We start from the raw sequence: 14,379 nt of genomic DNA on the forward strand, positions 1-14,379 counted from the left end.
AGTCTGTTCATTATATACATCTACATGATGATGTATTGTTACACCACGTAGGAGCAGTATAGACCTAGTCTGTTCATTATATACATCTACATGATGTATTGTTAAACCATGTAGGAGCAGTATAGACCTAGTCTGTTCATTATATACATCTACGTGATGTAATGTTACACCATGTAGGAGCAGTATAGACCTAGTCTGTTCATTATATACATCTACATGATGTATTGTTACACCACGTAGGAGCAGTATAGACCTAGTCTGTTCATTATATACATCTACATGATGTATTGTTACACCATGTAGCAGCAGTATAGACCTAGTCTGTTCATTATATACATCTACATGATGATGTATTGTTACACCATGTGGGAGCAGTATAGACCTAGTCTGTTCATTATATGCATCTACATGATGCATTGTTACACCATGTAGGAGCAGTATAGACCTAGTCTGTTCATTATATACATCTACATGATGTATTGTTACACCATGTAGCAGCAGTATGGAGGTACAGTGCGGGACAAAATTGTTGACACCCTTGATAAAGATGAGATAAACGACTCTATAAAATAAAGAATTCAAATACTGAGCTATATTGTATGTAAAAAATAAAGGGAAATTATATTATGTTATACTTATACAATTGATAAGAGTAAGAGATTTAGTTTAACATGTAATTCTCAAAAGGTAGGCGTCTGAATTATTGGCACCCATGTTTTCAATACTCCAGCACCTTCCCCTTGGGAGGATAATGACACTGAGGTGTTTTATAAGATTAGAGAACACATTGGGTGGGATCTTAGACCATTCCTCCAAACATAATCTCTCCAGGTCCTTGATTTATTTTGTCTGCGCTTATGGACTACCCTGTTCAATTCAAACCACAGGTTTTCAATGGAGTTCAAGTCTGAAGACTGAGATGGCCATAGAAAAATGTTGATTTTGTGCCCAATTAACAATTTCTTCATGGATGTTGATGTGTCTTGCTGGAAGATCCACTTATGGCCAAGTTTCAGCCTCCTAGCAGAGAGGTAACCAGGTTTTGGGCTAAAATATCCTGGTAGTGGGTCAAGTTTATTTATTTATTTTATACAGTATTTTTTGCTCATCTTTATCAAGGGTATCAATAACTAGATGCTTATTTTGATATCTAGTTATTTGACTGAATCAGAAATACAGATGTGGAGTAGATGTAGAGTTTGTTTTAAATTCTCATAAAAAAACGAACTAATCAAACAACACTTGTTGCTCTTTGTACGTGTTGATATAATATTCATATTTAATGGAGAGGAAAAACGTTTCCCTAAACTGCTTTATAATATTATAATTCAATTAAGAAAAAAAGGTTTCCCTCCTCAGCTGCGTTTACTCACTCCAGACAGCAGATGGCGATACTGCACCTGTACATAGCCCATCTATAATTTAGCCCAGACAACTACCTCTTCCCCTACTGTATTTATTTATTTTGCTCCTTTGCACCCCATTATTTATATCTCTACTTTGCACAGTCTTCCACTGCAAATCTACCATTCCAGTGTTTTACTTGCTATACTGTATTTACTTCGCCACCATGGCCTTTTTTGCTTTTACCTCCCTTATCTCACCTCATTTGCTCACATTGTATATAGACTTCTTTTTCTACTGTATTATTGACTATGTTTGTTTTACTCCATGTGTAACTCTGTGTTGTTGTATGTGTCGAACTGCTTTGCTTTATCTTGGCCAGGTCGCAATTGTAAATGAGAACTTGTTCTCAACTTGCCTACCTGGTTAAATAAAGGTGAAATAAAGAAAATATATTAAAAAAAGATGTGTCTTTCAGGCGATGTTTCTAGTGTGATGTATAATCTAGTGGACGGAACGCTTCTTCAACAACTGCAGCCACCTCGGTAGCTCGCTTGCCAACACAGTCGGAACATTCAAGTTCTTTAGACAATTTTGTGGTTTATTTGCAACTATGATTTAAACATACTTATGTGGAAACAACTATCTAACCTACCATTTCATTTAATATTTATGTTGTAAGTCAACTAGCGGGCTGGTTAAGTTAGCATTAGCCTAGCTAGCTATTATCCCCCACCATGAACTCACTAAGCTACTCTCCTCCTGCTAAAGAAGAGGCGGTCTGCTGCACGGAGAAAGAAGCTTTCGTGAAAGAGGAGGAGGAAGAGGAGGCTGTTACAATACAAAAACAAGTAGAGGGTGTGGCTGTTACCGTGAAAGAAGAAGAGAAAGACGTTACAGATAAAAACACCTTCAGGGTGAAAGAGGAGGAGGAAGATGCAGTTTTTGGAGTAGAAGATGAAGACGTTTTTGGAATGACGGATGAAGAGGGGGAGATTACTGTCACACTAGAGGAGGACGAAGAAGAGAAGACTGGAGATCTGATTAACACCTGTAAATACAGTGAGTACTATCTTATAAAACAGGGACATTGATCTGATTAACACCAGTAAATACAGTGAGTACTATCTTATAAAACAGGGACATTGATCTGATTAACACCAGTAAATACAGTGAGTACTATCTTATAAAACAGGGACATTGATCTGATTAATACCAGTAAATACAGTGAGTACTATCTTATAAAACAGGGACATTGATCTGATTAACACCAGTAAATACAGTGAGTACTATCTAATAAAACAGGGACATTGATCTGATTAACACCAGTAAATACAGTGAGTACTATCTTATAAAACAGGGACATTGATCTGATTAACACCAGTAAATACAGTGAGTACTATCTAATAAAACAGGGGCATTGATCTGGGCATTCTATACTTGAATATGTTTTTGTACTGTCGTAATTGTTCATGACGTCCTCCAGTGATTTTTTTACTTTTCCTGTTGAAAAGTGATATATAAATACAGTAAAGTATAAACACACTAAAGGGAAACAAATAAATGTTTTGAGCAAAATAGTGTTTTTTTAGACAACTGCAAACTTGAAGGAGTGAGTGATGTCATAGTAAGGCATTCAAGGAGTTGGCTTGATGGGAAGTCGTGACGTCATCCAATAGGGGACAGATCTTCATGTGAATATTCATTATTCTTTTTAAAATCCTTCCTGTTCTGTCAAGTTGGTTGTTGATCATTGCTAGAAAGCCATTTTCAAGTCTTACCATAGACTTTCAAGACGATTTAAGTCCAAACTGTAACTAGGCCACTCAGGAACATTTAATGTCATCTTGGTAAGCTCCTCCAGTGTAGATTTGGCCTTGTGGTTTAGGTTATTGTTCTGTTAGTACAGTTTTTTGTATTCAGATCTCTGAAATGCACTCTACCTACGTAACATTTAGTTTCCTTATGTTACGCTGGGAAAACAGTTTTCATGGGCACAGAAATCCTAAATCATTTCAGAGTTTGCTAAATCCAATGGTTCTAACCGAGAGTCACCTTAACTTTATTGACAACACCCAAATGGATACTGTCATTAACGCAATTCTTCAATAATTACACATAATACTTAATACTGTAGTTGTTTAGTTACAATCACATGTTCAACTATCATCAGCTGATCCAGGAAATCATTTTCTGAATGACAGTCACATGACAAACATCACGACATGCAACAACAACCAAAGTGCTTCTTCATTCATTACTCTGGTAAAGACAGTTTTGCCGTGCTCTTTGTGGGATCCAACATCCCTAACAAATTGATGTTTATAATGTGTTATTGTCTGCTTGATTTACAGTAGCGTCTCGTTAGTCTGTTTGGAAACAGAGATACTTTGCTCATAATGTGTAGAAAACTGTTCCTTGATGGATAGGCTATTGTACAACTCACAGAGCTATTTTCCTTTATTCAGGACATTTAGAATGACAACACATTACAGAGTAGCCTAGTGCGATTATTCACAAAATTATCTGGTGATCAGGTTATGAAATGTCACGATAAAGACATTTTAGTTTCCATGTTTCACCTTAAATATTAAATGATTTATATTCCTAGGTCTAGGTTGTTGTTTTTGGTCCTACAGTAGGTATATGTTGTTTTTAGGTGAAGTTATGGGTCCGACAGTAGGTCTATGTTGTTTTTAAGTGAAGTTATGGGTCCGACAGTAGGTATATGTTGTTGTTAGGTGAATTTATGGGTCCTACAGTAGGTCTATGTTATTGTTAGGTGAAGTTATGGGTTGTACAGTCGGTCGATGTTATTGTTAGGTGAAGTTATGGGTCCTACAGTAGGTCTATGTTATTGTTAGGTGAAGTTATGGGTTGTACAGTAGGTCTATGTTATTGTTAGGTGAAGTTATGGGTCCGACAGTAGGTATATGTTATTGTTAGGTGAATTTATAGGCCAATTTGCGTACACTTAGTTTACAGACGTTCATTGACAGACTGGTAGCAAAGCTTGCCAAAGAGCATTTTACTGGTTGAAGTGTTTTTTTAAGTATAAAGCAGTTGACTTGCGACAACACAAACATTATACACTGCTCAAAAAAATAAAGGGAACACTAAAATAACACATCCTAGATCTGAATGAATGAAATATTCTTATTAAATACTTTTTCTTTACATAGTTGAATGTGCTGACAACAAAATCACACAAAAATTATCAATGGAAATCAAATTTATCAACCCATGGAGGTCTGGATTTGGAGTCACACTCAAAATTAAAGTGGAAAACCACACTACAGGCTGATCCAACTTTGATGTAATGTCCTTAAAACAAGTCAAAATGAGGCTCAGTAGTGTGTGTGGCCTCCACGTGCCTGTATGACCTCTCTACAACGCCTGGGCATGCTCCTGATGAGGTGGCGGATGGTCTCCTGAGGGATCTCCTCCCAGACCTGGACTAAAGCATCCGCCAACTCCTGGACAGTCTGTGGTGCAACGTGGCGTTGGTGGATGGAGCGAGACATGATGTCCCAGATGTGCTCAATTGGATTCAGGTCTGGGGAACGGGCGGGCCAGTCCATAGCATCAATGCCTTCCTCTTGCAGGAACTGCTGACACACTCCAGCCACATGAGGTCTAGCATTGTCTTGCATTAGGAGGAACCCAGGGCCAACCGCACCAGCATATGGTCTCACAAGGAGTCTGAGGATCTCATCTCGGTACCTAATGGCAGTCAGGCTACCTCTGGCGAGCACATGGAGGGCTGTGCGGCCCCCCAAAGAAATTCCACCCCACACCATGACTGACCCACCGCCAAACCGGTCATGCTGGAGGATGTTGCAGGCAGCAGAACGTTCTCCACGGCGTCTCCAGACTCTGTCACGTCTGTCACATGTGCTCAGTTCGAACCTGCTTTCATCTGTGAAGAGCACAGGGCGCCAGTGGCGAATTTGCCAATCTTGGTGTTCTCTGGCAAATGCCAAACGTCCTGCACGGTGTTGGGCTGTAAGCACAACCCCCACCTGTGGACGTCGGGCCCTCAAACCACCCTCATGGAGTCTGTTTCTGACCGTTTGAGCAGACACATGCACATTTGTGGCCTGCTGGAGGTCATTTTGCAGGGCTCTGGCAGTGCTCCTCCTGCTCCTCCTTGCACAAAGGCGGAGGTAGCGGTCCTGCTGCTGGGTTGTTGCCCTCCTACGGCCTCCTCCACATCTCCTGATGTACTGGCCTGTCTCCTGGTAGCGCCTCCATGCTCTGGACACTACGCTGACTGACACAGCAAACCTTCTTGCCACAGCTCGGATTGATGTGCCATCCTGGATGAGCTGCACTACCTGAGCCACTTGTGTGGGTTGTAGACTCCGTCTCATGCTACCACTAGAGTGAAAGCACCGCCAGCATTCAAAAGTGACCAAAACATCAGCCAGGAAGCATAGGAACTGAGAAGTGGTCTGTGGTCACCACCTGCAGAACCACTCCTTTATTGGGGGTGTCTTGCTAATTGCCTATAATTTCTACCTGTTGTCTATTCCATTTGCACAACAGCATGTGAAATTTATTGTCAATCAGTGTTGCTTCCTAAGTGGACAGTTTGATTTCACAGAAGTGTGATTGACTTGGAGTTACATTGTGTTGTTTAAGTGTTCCCTTTATTTTTTTGAGCAGTGTATTAGGCAGGGCATTCAAACGAGACTTACAATTTTAATCCAAAGTAGTGTGAAATGCACTCATAAGCAACCTGGAAATGGAGGCAAATTTTTCTTGCAGCCTGTAAGTTTTCCCCCACTGTAGGCAATTAATGAATAGTGACACAGAGCTTAATGTGAGTTTCCTTGAGTAACACTCCTGATCTTGCATTGATAGTGCGCTGTAATATTCAGAATACATCGTGAAAAACTACAATCTTCGCTCACCATTTTTGCTCCAGGCAGATATACTACATCCATAACTAGTGGTTTCCTCATTACCAGATATACTACATCCATAACTAGTGGTTTCCTCATTAGCATGGAGGAGTTTCTGCAACCAAATTGTGCGCGCATTGCCCTCGTGGCGCAATTTTAGCAAACACAGAAAGGGGCCTATATTGGAGACCAAAAGTCATCTGGCACAGTGCTTAGGATTTCAACAAGACAAAATATGACTATTCTTTCTCATTTTAACATTCATTACATACGTCAATTGTTGTACAACATCATGGCTACGCTGTTGGTATCACCTTTTACAGTGTGTTTCTGCTGTTGTGGGCTTTTAACCATCTGTCTGACTTTGTTGTTCACACAGGAGAGAGACTAGACTATTGTGGATCCTCTGGGGAGCAGGGTGCTCATTAGTCTTTCAGTTGTTAATCTTCTATTTTTTTTCCTCTTATGTTTGTTGTGTAGTAAATATTTCTGTTTATTTTCATTGTTTTTTATTTGTTTTTTCCATTGTGTTTCGTCCATGTTTGAAATGTGCTATATAAATAAAGCTTGATTTGATTTGGACATATTGTAAAACAAATTAACCCGATGACTGACAATCAACAGACTCTTGCTAAACCATATTACAAATATGTGCAAAAGCAACGCATATCTTGGTCCATCTTAGTATGAAAAACAGTATAAATTCAGTATATCTTCCACTATGTCAATATAGTGCATGGTATGTTAGTTTAGTATCACTTTTTAACCAACCCAGTGCATTTGATGAAAATGAAATTTTTTGAAATCAACAATACGTCAAATGATTCAACTACTGAAAACTGAAACAAACAATTGGATCAAACAGATCAATCCCACTGGACATTGGGTTTAATTCAGACCCTGCCAGTGTGTCAGGTGGACATTAGGTTTGATTCAGACCCTGCCAGCATGGCCAGATATGTAACTTATAACCACGGAACCAACACAGACCTTTCATGCATGACTAAAAAAACCTAAGTATTAGATTTACTGCCATGGTCTAGTATGTCACTGCCTCAGACACCATTCACAATGCTGGCTGAGGTACGAGTAAAACATGACATATTATTTCCTAACCATTCATAATGCTGGCTGAGGTACGAGTAAAACATGACAAATTATTTCCTAACCATTCACAATGCTGGCTGAGGTACGAGTAAATCATGACATATTATTTCCTAATTGTGAAAAAATCCCCACTCCTTTATCAACTAGTCTCCCACTGTTTAACCAGAATAACATGAATAACATGTCCTTCAAACTGTTAGAATGTTAGTCCATAATCAACTATTCTCTCACTGTTTAAACAGAATAACATGAGTTGTGTCCTTCAAACTGTTAGACTGTTAGTCCATAAAAGCATATCAGCTACTGAGATGTCATGTATTGTCATGTCATGTTCTCTATAATGAAACATCTCCAAGTGAAATAAAGTTGATAAGATATTCTTAATACACATTAAATCAAAAATGGTTGCTCAGAAATCATTAATTATCATGTTGCTCTCATGAAATGAACAAAATATCTGAATAATTGCAAGGAACATAGAATAATTGCAAGGATCATATTTGCATGTTGCACATGGACCGTAAGAAATCCTGAATGTATTGAAATGCTCGCAGGGAATGTGTTAATTCATAACCCATAATTTATACCTTTTGCTTGAAAGGGGCGGTTCAGGCAGGCTGGCACGCTCCCTGACCTTACTTCTTACTTGGCAGGAACTAATGGGGATCCATAATAAACCCCAGGAAGAGTAGCTGCTGCCTTGGTAGGAACTAATGGGGATCCATAATAAACCCCAGGAAGAGTAGCTGCTGCCTTGGCAGGAACTAATGGGGATCCTTAATAAACCCCAGGAAGAGTAGCTGCTGCCTTGGCAGGAACACAGTCATGTGATATGTGGTATAGAAAAGTCCAATCTTAGGAGAGTACATGGGAGGCACTATACTGTGTGTCTGCAGGTGTCTATCTGGTCAAAACCACTGATACAGGTGCCCCTCCACCCTCTGGTGGGATGGATCATATCTACAGAGAAACCTAGATTAAAATACTTAATTTTGTGTGTGTTGGGTAAAAGTTGTGAAATTGTTAGATATTACTTGTTAGACATTACTGCACCGTCGGAGTTAGAAAAACAAGCATTTCACTAAACCCGCAATAACATCTGCTAAACATGTGTATGTGACCAATAAAATGTGATTTTGATTTGAAATAAACGTCCTATTTATCAAAGTTGCTTTTGGCTAGGGTCAAGATGACTCCAAAGGATTTGAATTTGTTAAAAGTCCATATTGATACAGAAACATTAAACCATGATTTAGATTTATTAAGAACAAGTTGATTGACAAAGTTATGAAAAATTGGAAGAATTTCATAAACCACATTTTGGCTATGATAAAAGATATGCCTCTGGGGTCAAAATGAACCATGTCAGAAGTATGGTTCACTGCAAATATGTAGTGGGTGTAAAGTTTGTTTTAAATTCTCACTCATTAAACACGAATCAATCAACACATGCTTCTCTTTGAACGACTTAATATAATATTAACCTTTTATGAAATAAATGAAAAATACAATTTTGGTTCTTCAACTGCGTTACCCACTCCAGTCAGCAGATGGCGATGTGCGGATTTTAGGTTCTGGAGATGCTGCCAGTGTGACGTATAATCTAGTGGACGGGACGCTCCTTCAACAACAACAGCTAGTCAGACACCTCGGTAGCTTTCTAGAAAACATAGTTACAACATTCACGCTCTTTACACTGTTTTGGTGTATATTAGTCGCTGTGTAATCAACACAATTATATCGTATCTACTTTTCATTTCATATTTAAGTTGTTGTTAGTCAGCTAACTTAGTTGGCTTGATAAATAAGCCTAGCACTACGCTAATGCTAGCTAACGTTAGCTATTATCCCCGACCATGAGCTCACTAAACTTCTCCCCTCCTGCTAAAGAAGAGGATGTCTGCTGGACGGAGAAAGAAGCTCTGGGGTTGAACATTGTCGTGAAAGAGGAGAAGGAAGAGGAGGATGTCACAGTAAAACAAGAAGTAGAGGGTGAGGTTGTTACAGTGAAAGAAGAAGAGAAAGACGTTTCAGTGAAAGAAGAGGAAGACGCGTTCAGAGTGAAAGAGGAGGAGGATGTTACAGTAAAAGAAGAGGAGGAAGAGAAAGAGGAGGGTGCAGTTTTTGAAGTGAAAGAGGAAGGAGAGGAGGAGGAGACAGAAGGTCAGATTAACACCAGTAAATACTAATATTTAGTAACGTGGGCACAAACTCTGCAGTTGTTTTACTGGTGTACACAAACGTGGTTTTAAAGCAGCAATGTGTTTTGTTTTGCATACATTTTAAAGTGAAAAATCAGAGTCTGGTGTAATTCCGTTACTGTGGAATTGCCCAGCTCCTAACTATACTGAACAATAATATAAACACAACATGCAACAATTTCAAATATTTTACTCAGTTACAGTTCATAGAAGTCAATTTAAATAAATTCATTAGGCCCTAATCTATGGATTTCACAACTGGGCAGGTGGGCTGCCATAGGCCCACCCACTGGGGAGCCGAGCCCACCCACTGGGGAGCTGAGCCAGGCCCAGCCACTGGGGCGCAAGGCCCAGCCAATCGGAATGAGGTTTAAAAGGGCTTTATTACAGACAGAAATACTCCTTAGCCCCCCCTCAGACGATCCCGCATGAAACATGGGACCAACACTTTCCATGTTGCGTTTATATTTTTGTTCAGTATAGGAACAGTATAGGAACACATGTCAGCGTAGAGCCCTGAACTATAATAAGTCAGCAGTTTATCTGGCAGGACAGTGTGGTGTGTAGTGATGTGTTATGGAGGCACTTTGTTGATTCTTGATGTTCACTTCTACAACTGTTCATCATTACTATTGTATCTAAATGAATTATTTTAACACATTGGTTAAAAGACTCTTGTCACAAAAATGTAATTACATGGAGCAATATACCACATTACTTCATACTTACATTTCTTGTTTTACAAACATTGCCAAGCATGCTCATTTGTTTTCTTGTTGTTGTGATTTTTGGTGTAGTCATTCATGGCAAAAAAAATATTTGGGCTGGTAAAGAATCAGTGGCGTGTATTTTCTTTCATTTGCCTGCTACAGTGGCTGGTATATTCTTTCATCTGCCTACCACACTGGCTGGTGGACCAAAATCAAACTAAAACAAGACTTGGAAGACATTTGTCAAAGTTTGTAAAAACATTTAAACATTCACTACATTGACTGTCTGACTTTGACGTTCGTACAGGAGAGAGATGTGACCATCGTGGATCCTCTGCGGAGCCTCAACAACATCATGAAGCTGATGAGGCAGAGAAGAGTCTCTCCACATCAGGACACCTCAAGAAACACCATCAGAGATCCACAGGAAAGAAACCTCACTGCTGCTCTGACTGTGGGAAACGTTTCAAATCTTCATCAGAATTGAAAAAACACCAGCGATTACACACAGGAGAGAAGCCTTATAGCTGTAATCAATGTGGGAAGAGTTTTACTCAGTCAAGCCACCTTGTATCACACAAGAGAACACACACAGGAGAGAAGCCTTATAGCTGTGATCAGTGTGGCAAGAGTTTTACTCAGTCAAGTAGCCTGGTATCACACCAGAGAACACACACAGGAGAGCAGCCATATAGCTGTGATCAGTGTGGCAAGGGTTTTACTCTGTCAACCAACCTGGTATCGCACCAGAGAACACACACAGGACATCAGCCATATAGCTGTGATGTATGTGCGGATAGTTTTACTACATCAAGCCAGCTGGTAGTACACCAGCGAGTACACACAGGAGAGAAACCATATAGCTGTAATCAGTGTGGGAAGAGTTTTACTCAGTCAAACAGCCTGAAATCACACCAGAGAACACACACAGGAGAGAAGCCTTATAGCTGTGATCAATGTGACAAGAGATACTCTCATTCAAGTGGTCTGATTAAACATCAGAAAATGCATGCAGGAGATCCACGGAGTGTGGAATGATCTCCAACACCAGACCTCGGTAGTAGAACATGTTGGAGATTATCCAGTCATCTGATGATTCTCAGTACCTATACTGTTCTCTTTGAAGTAGAAAGAATAATCAATATAAGTTTAAATATTAGACATGTGTAAGCAGAATGAAGGCTGAAGCCCATGTGAGTGTAGAAAGCTGGATCAACTTAGAATTGACCATTGGACATGTAAAAAACAGAACATAAACATAATCTGTGTAGATGAGGCAAGGTAAACCAACAAGACGTGTCTGGTCTGGTCTGGGCCATGTCTGATCTTGTGAAGGCTACTGGACACACACATGGGTTAATCATACATAGACAACATCGGCCTGAACTTGTGAAGACCTTTGGACAGGAACATTAGCTAATCAGTGATAGGCAACAGTAGGAGTATGCATGTCACGCCACCAATAGAATCTATGCCCCAATGTCTGAGCCAATAAGAGAATGGAAACTAAGTAAGACAACAAGATTCATAAAGTGGAGTGACGTTATGTAAGGGTAAGACTGTATAAAAACCAAGCACTAAGAATGAAGAGTCATTTGTTCCATGGAATTGCTCGGCTTCTGTTGCTTTTGTAATAAAGTCTAATTGAATTTACAAGCTCCGGTATCTGAGAAGTATTTGATTCAACATTTTCCACAACAAACACAGAGTGTGGCATGACCTCTAACACCAGACCTGGGAAGCAGAACACAGTGTGTGGAATGATCTTCAACACCAGACCTGGGTAGTAAAACACAGTGTGTGGAATGATCTCCAACACCAGACCTGGGTAGTAGAACACAGAGTGTGGAATGACCTCCAACACCAGACCTGGATTGTAGAACAGTGTAGAATGATCTCCAACACCAGACCTGGGTAATAGAACACAGAGTGTGGAATGACCAACACCAGACCTACAGTTGAAGACGGAAGTTTACATACACTTAGGTTGGAGTCATTAAAACTCGTTTTTTCAACCACTCCATTAATTTCTTTTTAAGAAACTATAGTTTTGGCAAGTCGGTTAGGACATTAACTTTATGCATGATACAGGTAATTCTTCCAACAATTGTTTACAGATTATTTCACATATAATTAAATGTATCACAATTCCACTGTGTCAGAAGTTTACATACACTAAGTTGACTGTGCCTTTAAACAGCTTGGAAAATTTCAGAAGATTATGTCATGTCTTTAGAAGCTTCTGATAGGCTAATTGACATCATTTGAGTCAATTGCAGGTGTACCTGTGGATGTATGTCAAGGCCTACCTTCAAACTCAGTGCCTCCTTGCTTGACATCATGGGGAAATCAAAGAAATCAGCCAAGACCTCAGAAAAAAATTGTAGACCTCCACAAGTCTGGTTCATCCTTGGGAGCAATTTCCAAAAGCCTGAATGTACCACGTCCATCTGTACAAAGAATAGTATGCAAGTATAAACACCACGGGACCAAGCAGCCGTCATACATTTCAGGAAGGAGACGCGTTCTGTCTCCTAGAGATGAACGTACTTTGGTGCGAAAAGTGCAAATCAATCCCAGAACAACAGCAAAGGACCTTGAGAAGATGAAAGGCTGCTCAGCAAAGAAGAAGCCACTGCTCCAAAACCTCCATGAAAAAGCCAGACTACGGTTTGCAACTGCACATGTGGACAAAGATCATACTTTTTGGAGAAATGTCCTCTGGTCTGATGAAACAAAAATAGAACTGTTTGGGGGTGCTGTGCTGCAGGAGGGCTGGTGCACTTCACATAATAGATGGCATCATGAGGACGGAAAATTATGTGGATATATTGAAGCAACATCTCAAGACATCAGTCAGGAAGTTAAAGCTTGGTCGCAAATGGGTCTTCCAAAAGGACAGTGACCCCAAGCATACTTCCAAAGTTGTGGCAAAATGGTTTAAGGACAACAAAGTCAAGGTATTGGAGTGGCCATCACAAAGCCCTGACCTCAATCCTATAGAAAATTTGTGGGCAGAACTGACAAAGCGTGTGGGAGCAAGGAGGCCTACAAACCTGACTTAGTTACACCAGCTCTGTCAGGAGGAATGGGCCATAATTCACCCAACTTATTATGGGAAGCTGGTCGAAGGCTACCCGAAACGTTTGACCCAAGTGAAACAATTTAAAGGCAATGCTACCAAATACTAATTGAGTGTATTTAAACTTCTGACCCACTGGGAATGTGATGAAAAATAAAAGCTGAAATAAATCATTCTCTCTACTATTATTCTGACATTTCACATTCTTAAAATAAAGTGGTGATCCTAACTGACATAAGACAGGGAATTTTACTAGGATTAAATGTCAGGAATTGTGAAAAACTGAGTTTAAATGTATTTGGCTAAGGTGTATGTAAACTTCCGACTTCAACTGTACATCAAATCACATTTTATTTGTCACATACACATGTTTAGCAGATGTTATTGTGGGTGTAGCGAAATGCTTGTGTTTCTAGCTCCAACAGTCCAGTAATATCTAACAAGTAATATCTAACAATACACACAATATAAAGGAATGGAATTAAGATTATATAAATATTTGGACGAGTGATGTCAGAGCAGCATAGACTAAGATACAGTAGATAGTATAGTATACAGTATATACATATGAGATGAGTAATACATAGACTAAGATACAGTAGAATAGTATAGAATACAGTATATACATATGAGATGAGTAATACATAGACTAAGATACAGTAGAATAGAATACAGAATATACATATGAGTTGAGTAATACATAGACAGATACAGTAGAATAGGATAGAATACAGTATATACATATGAGATGAGTAATACATAAACTAAGATAACGTAGAATAGGATAGAATACAGTATATACATATGGGATGAGTAATACATAGACTAAGATACAGTAGAATAGGATAGAATGCAGTATATACATATGAGATGAGTAATACATAGACTAAGGTACAGTATAATAGTATAGAATACACTATATACATATGAGATGAGTAATACATAGACTAAGATACAATAGAATAGAATACAGTATATACATATGAGATGAGTAATGCCAGATATGTAAACATGCAGGAGATCCATGA

At 39.3% G+C, this 14,379-nt stretch overlaps 1 protein-coding gene across 1 annotated transcript in view; it reads left to right on the plus strand.

Annotated features, from left to right (window-relative positions):
- LOC120020570 (zinc finger protein 239-like) overlaps positions 1-11,925 on the plus strand; it is a 32,171-nt gene extending 20,246 nt beyond the window's left edge. Inside the window, exon 2 of the mRNA XM_038964275.1 lies at positions 10,577-11,925. Within this exon, the coding sequence (XP_038820203.1) occupies positions 10,577-11,307 (731 nt within the window). The 3' untranslated portion in view covers positions 11,308-11,925. The remainder of the gene's footprint in view (positions 1-10,576) is intronic.
- Positions 11,926-14,379: the final 2,454 nt, after the last annotated feature.

This window comes from Salvelinus namaycush, chromosome 25 (assembly GCF_016432855.1).
Source record: "Salvelinus namaycush isolate Seneca chromosome 25, SaNama_1.0, whole genome shotgun sequence".
NCBI lineage: Eukaryota > Metazoa > Chordata > Actinopteri > Salmoniformes > Salmonidae > Salvelinus > Salvelinus namaycush.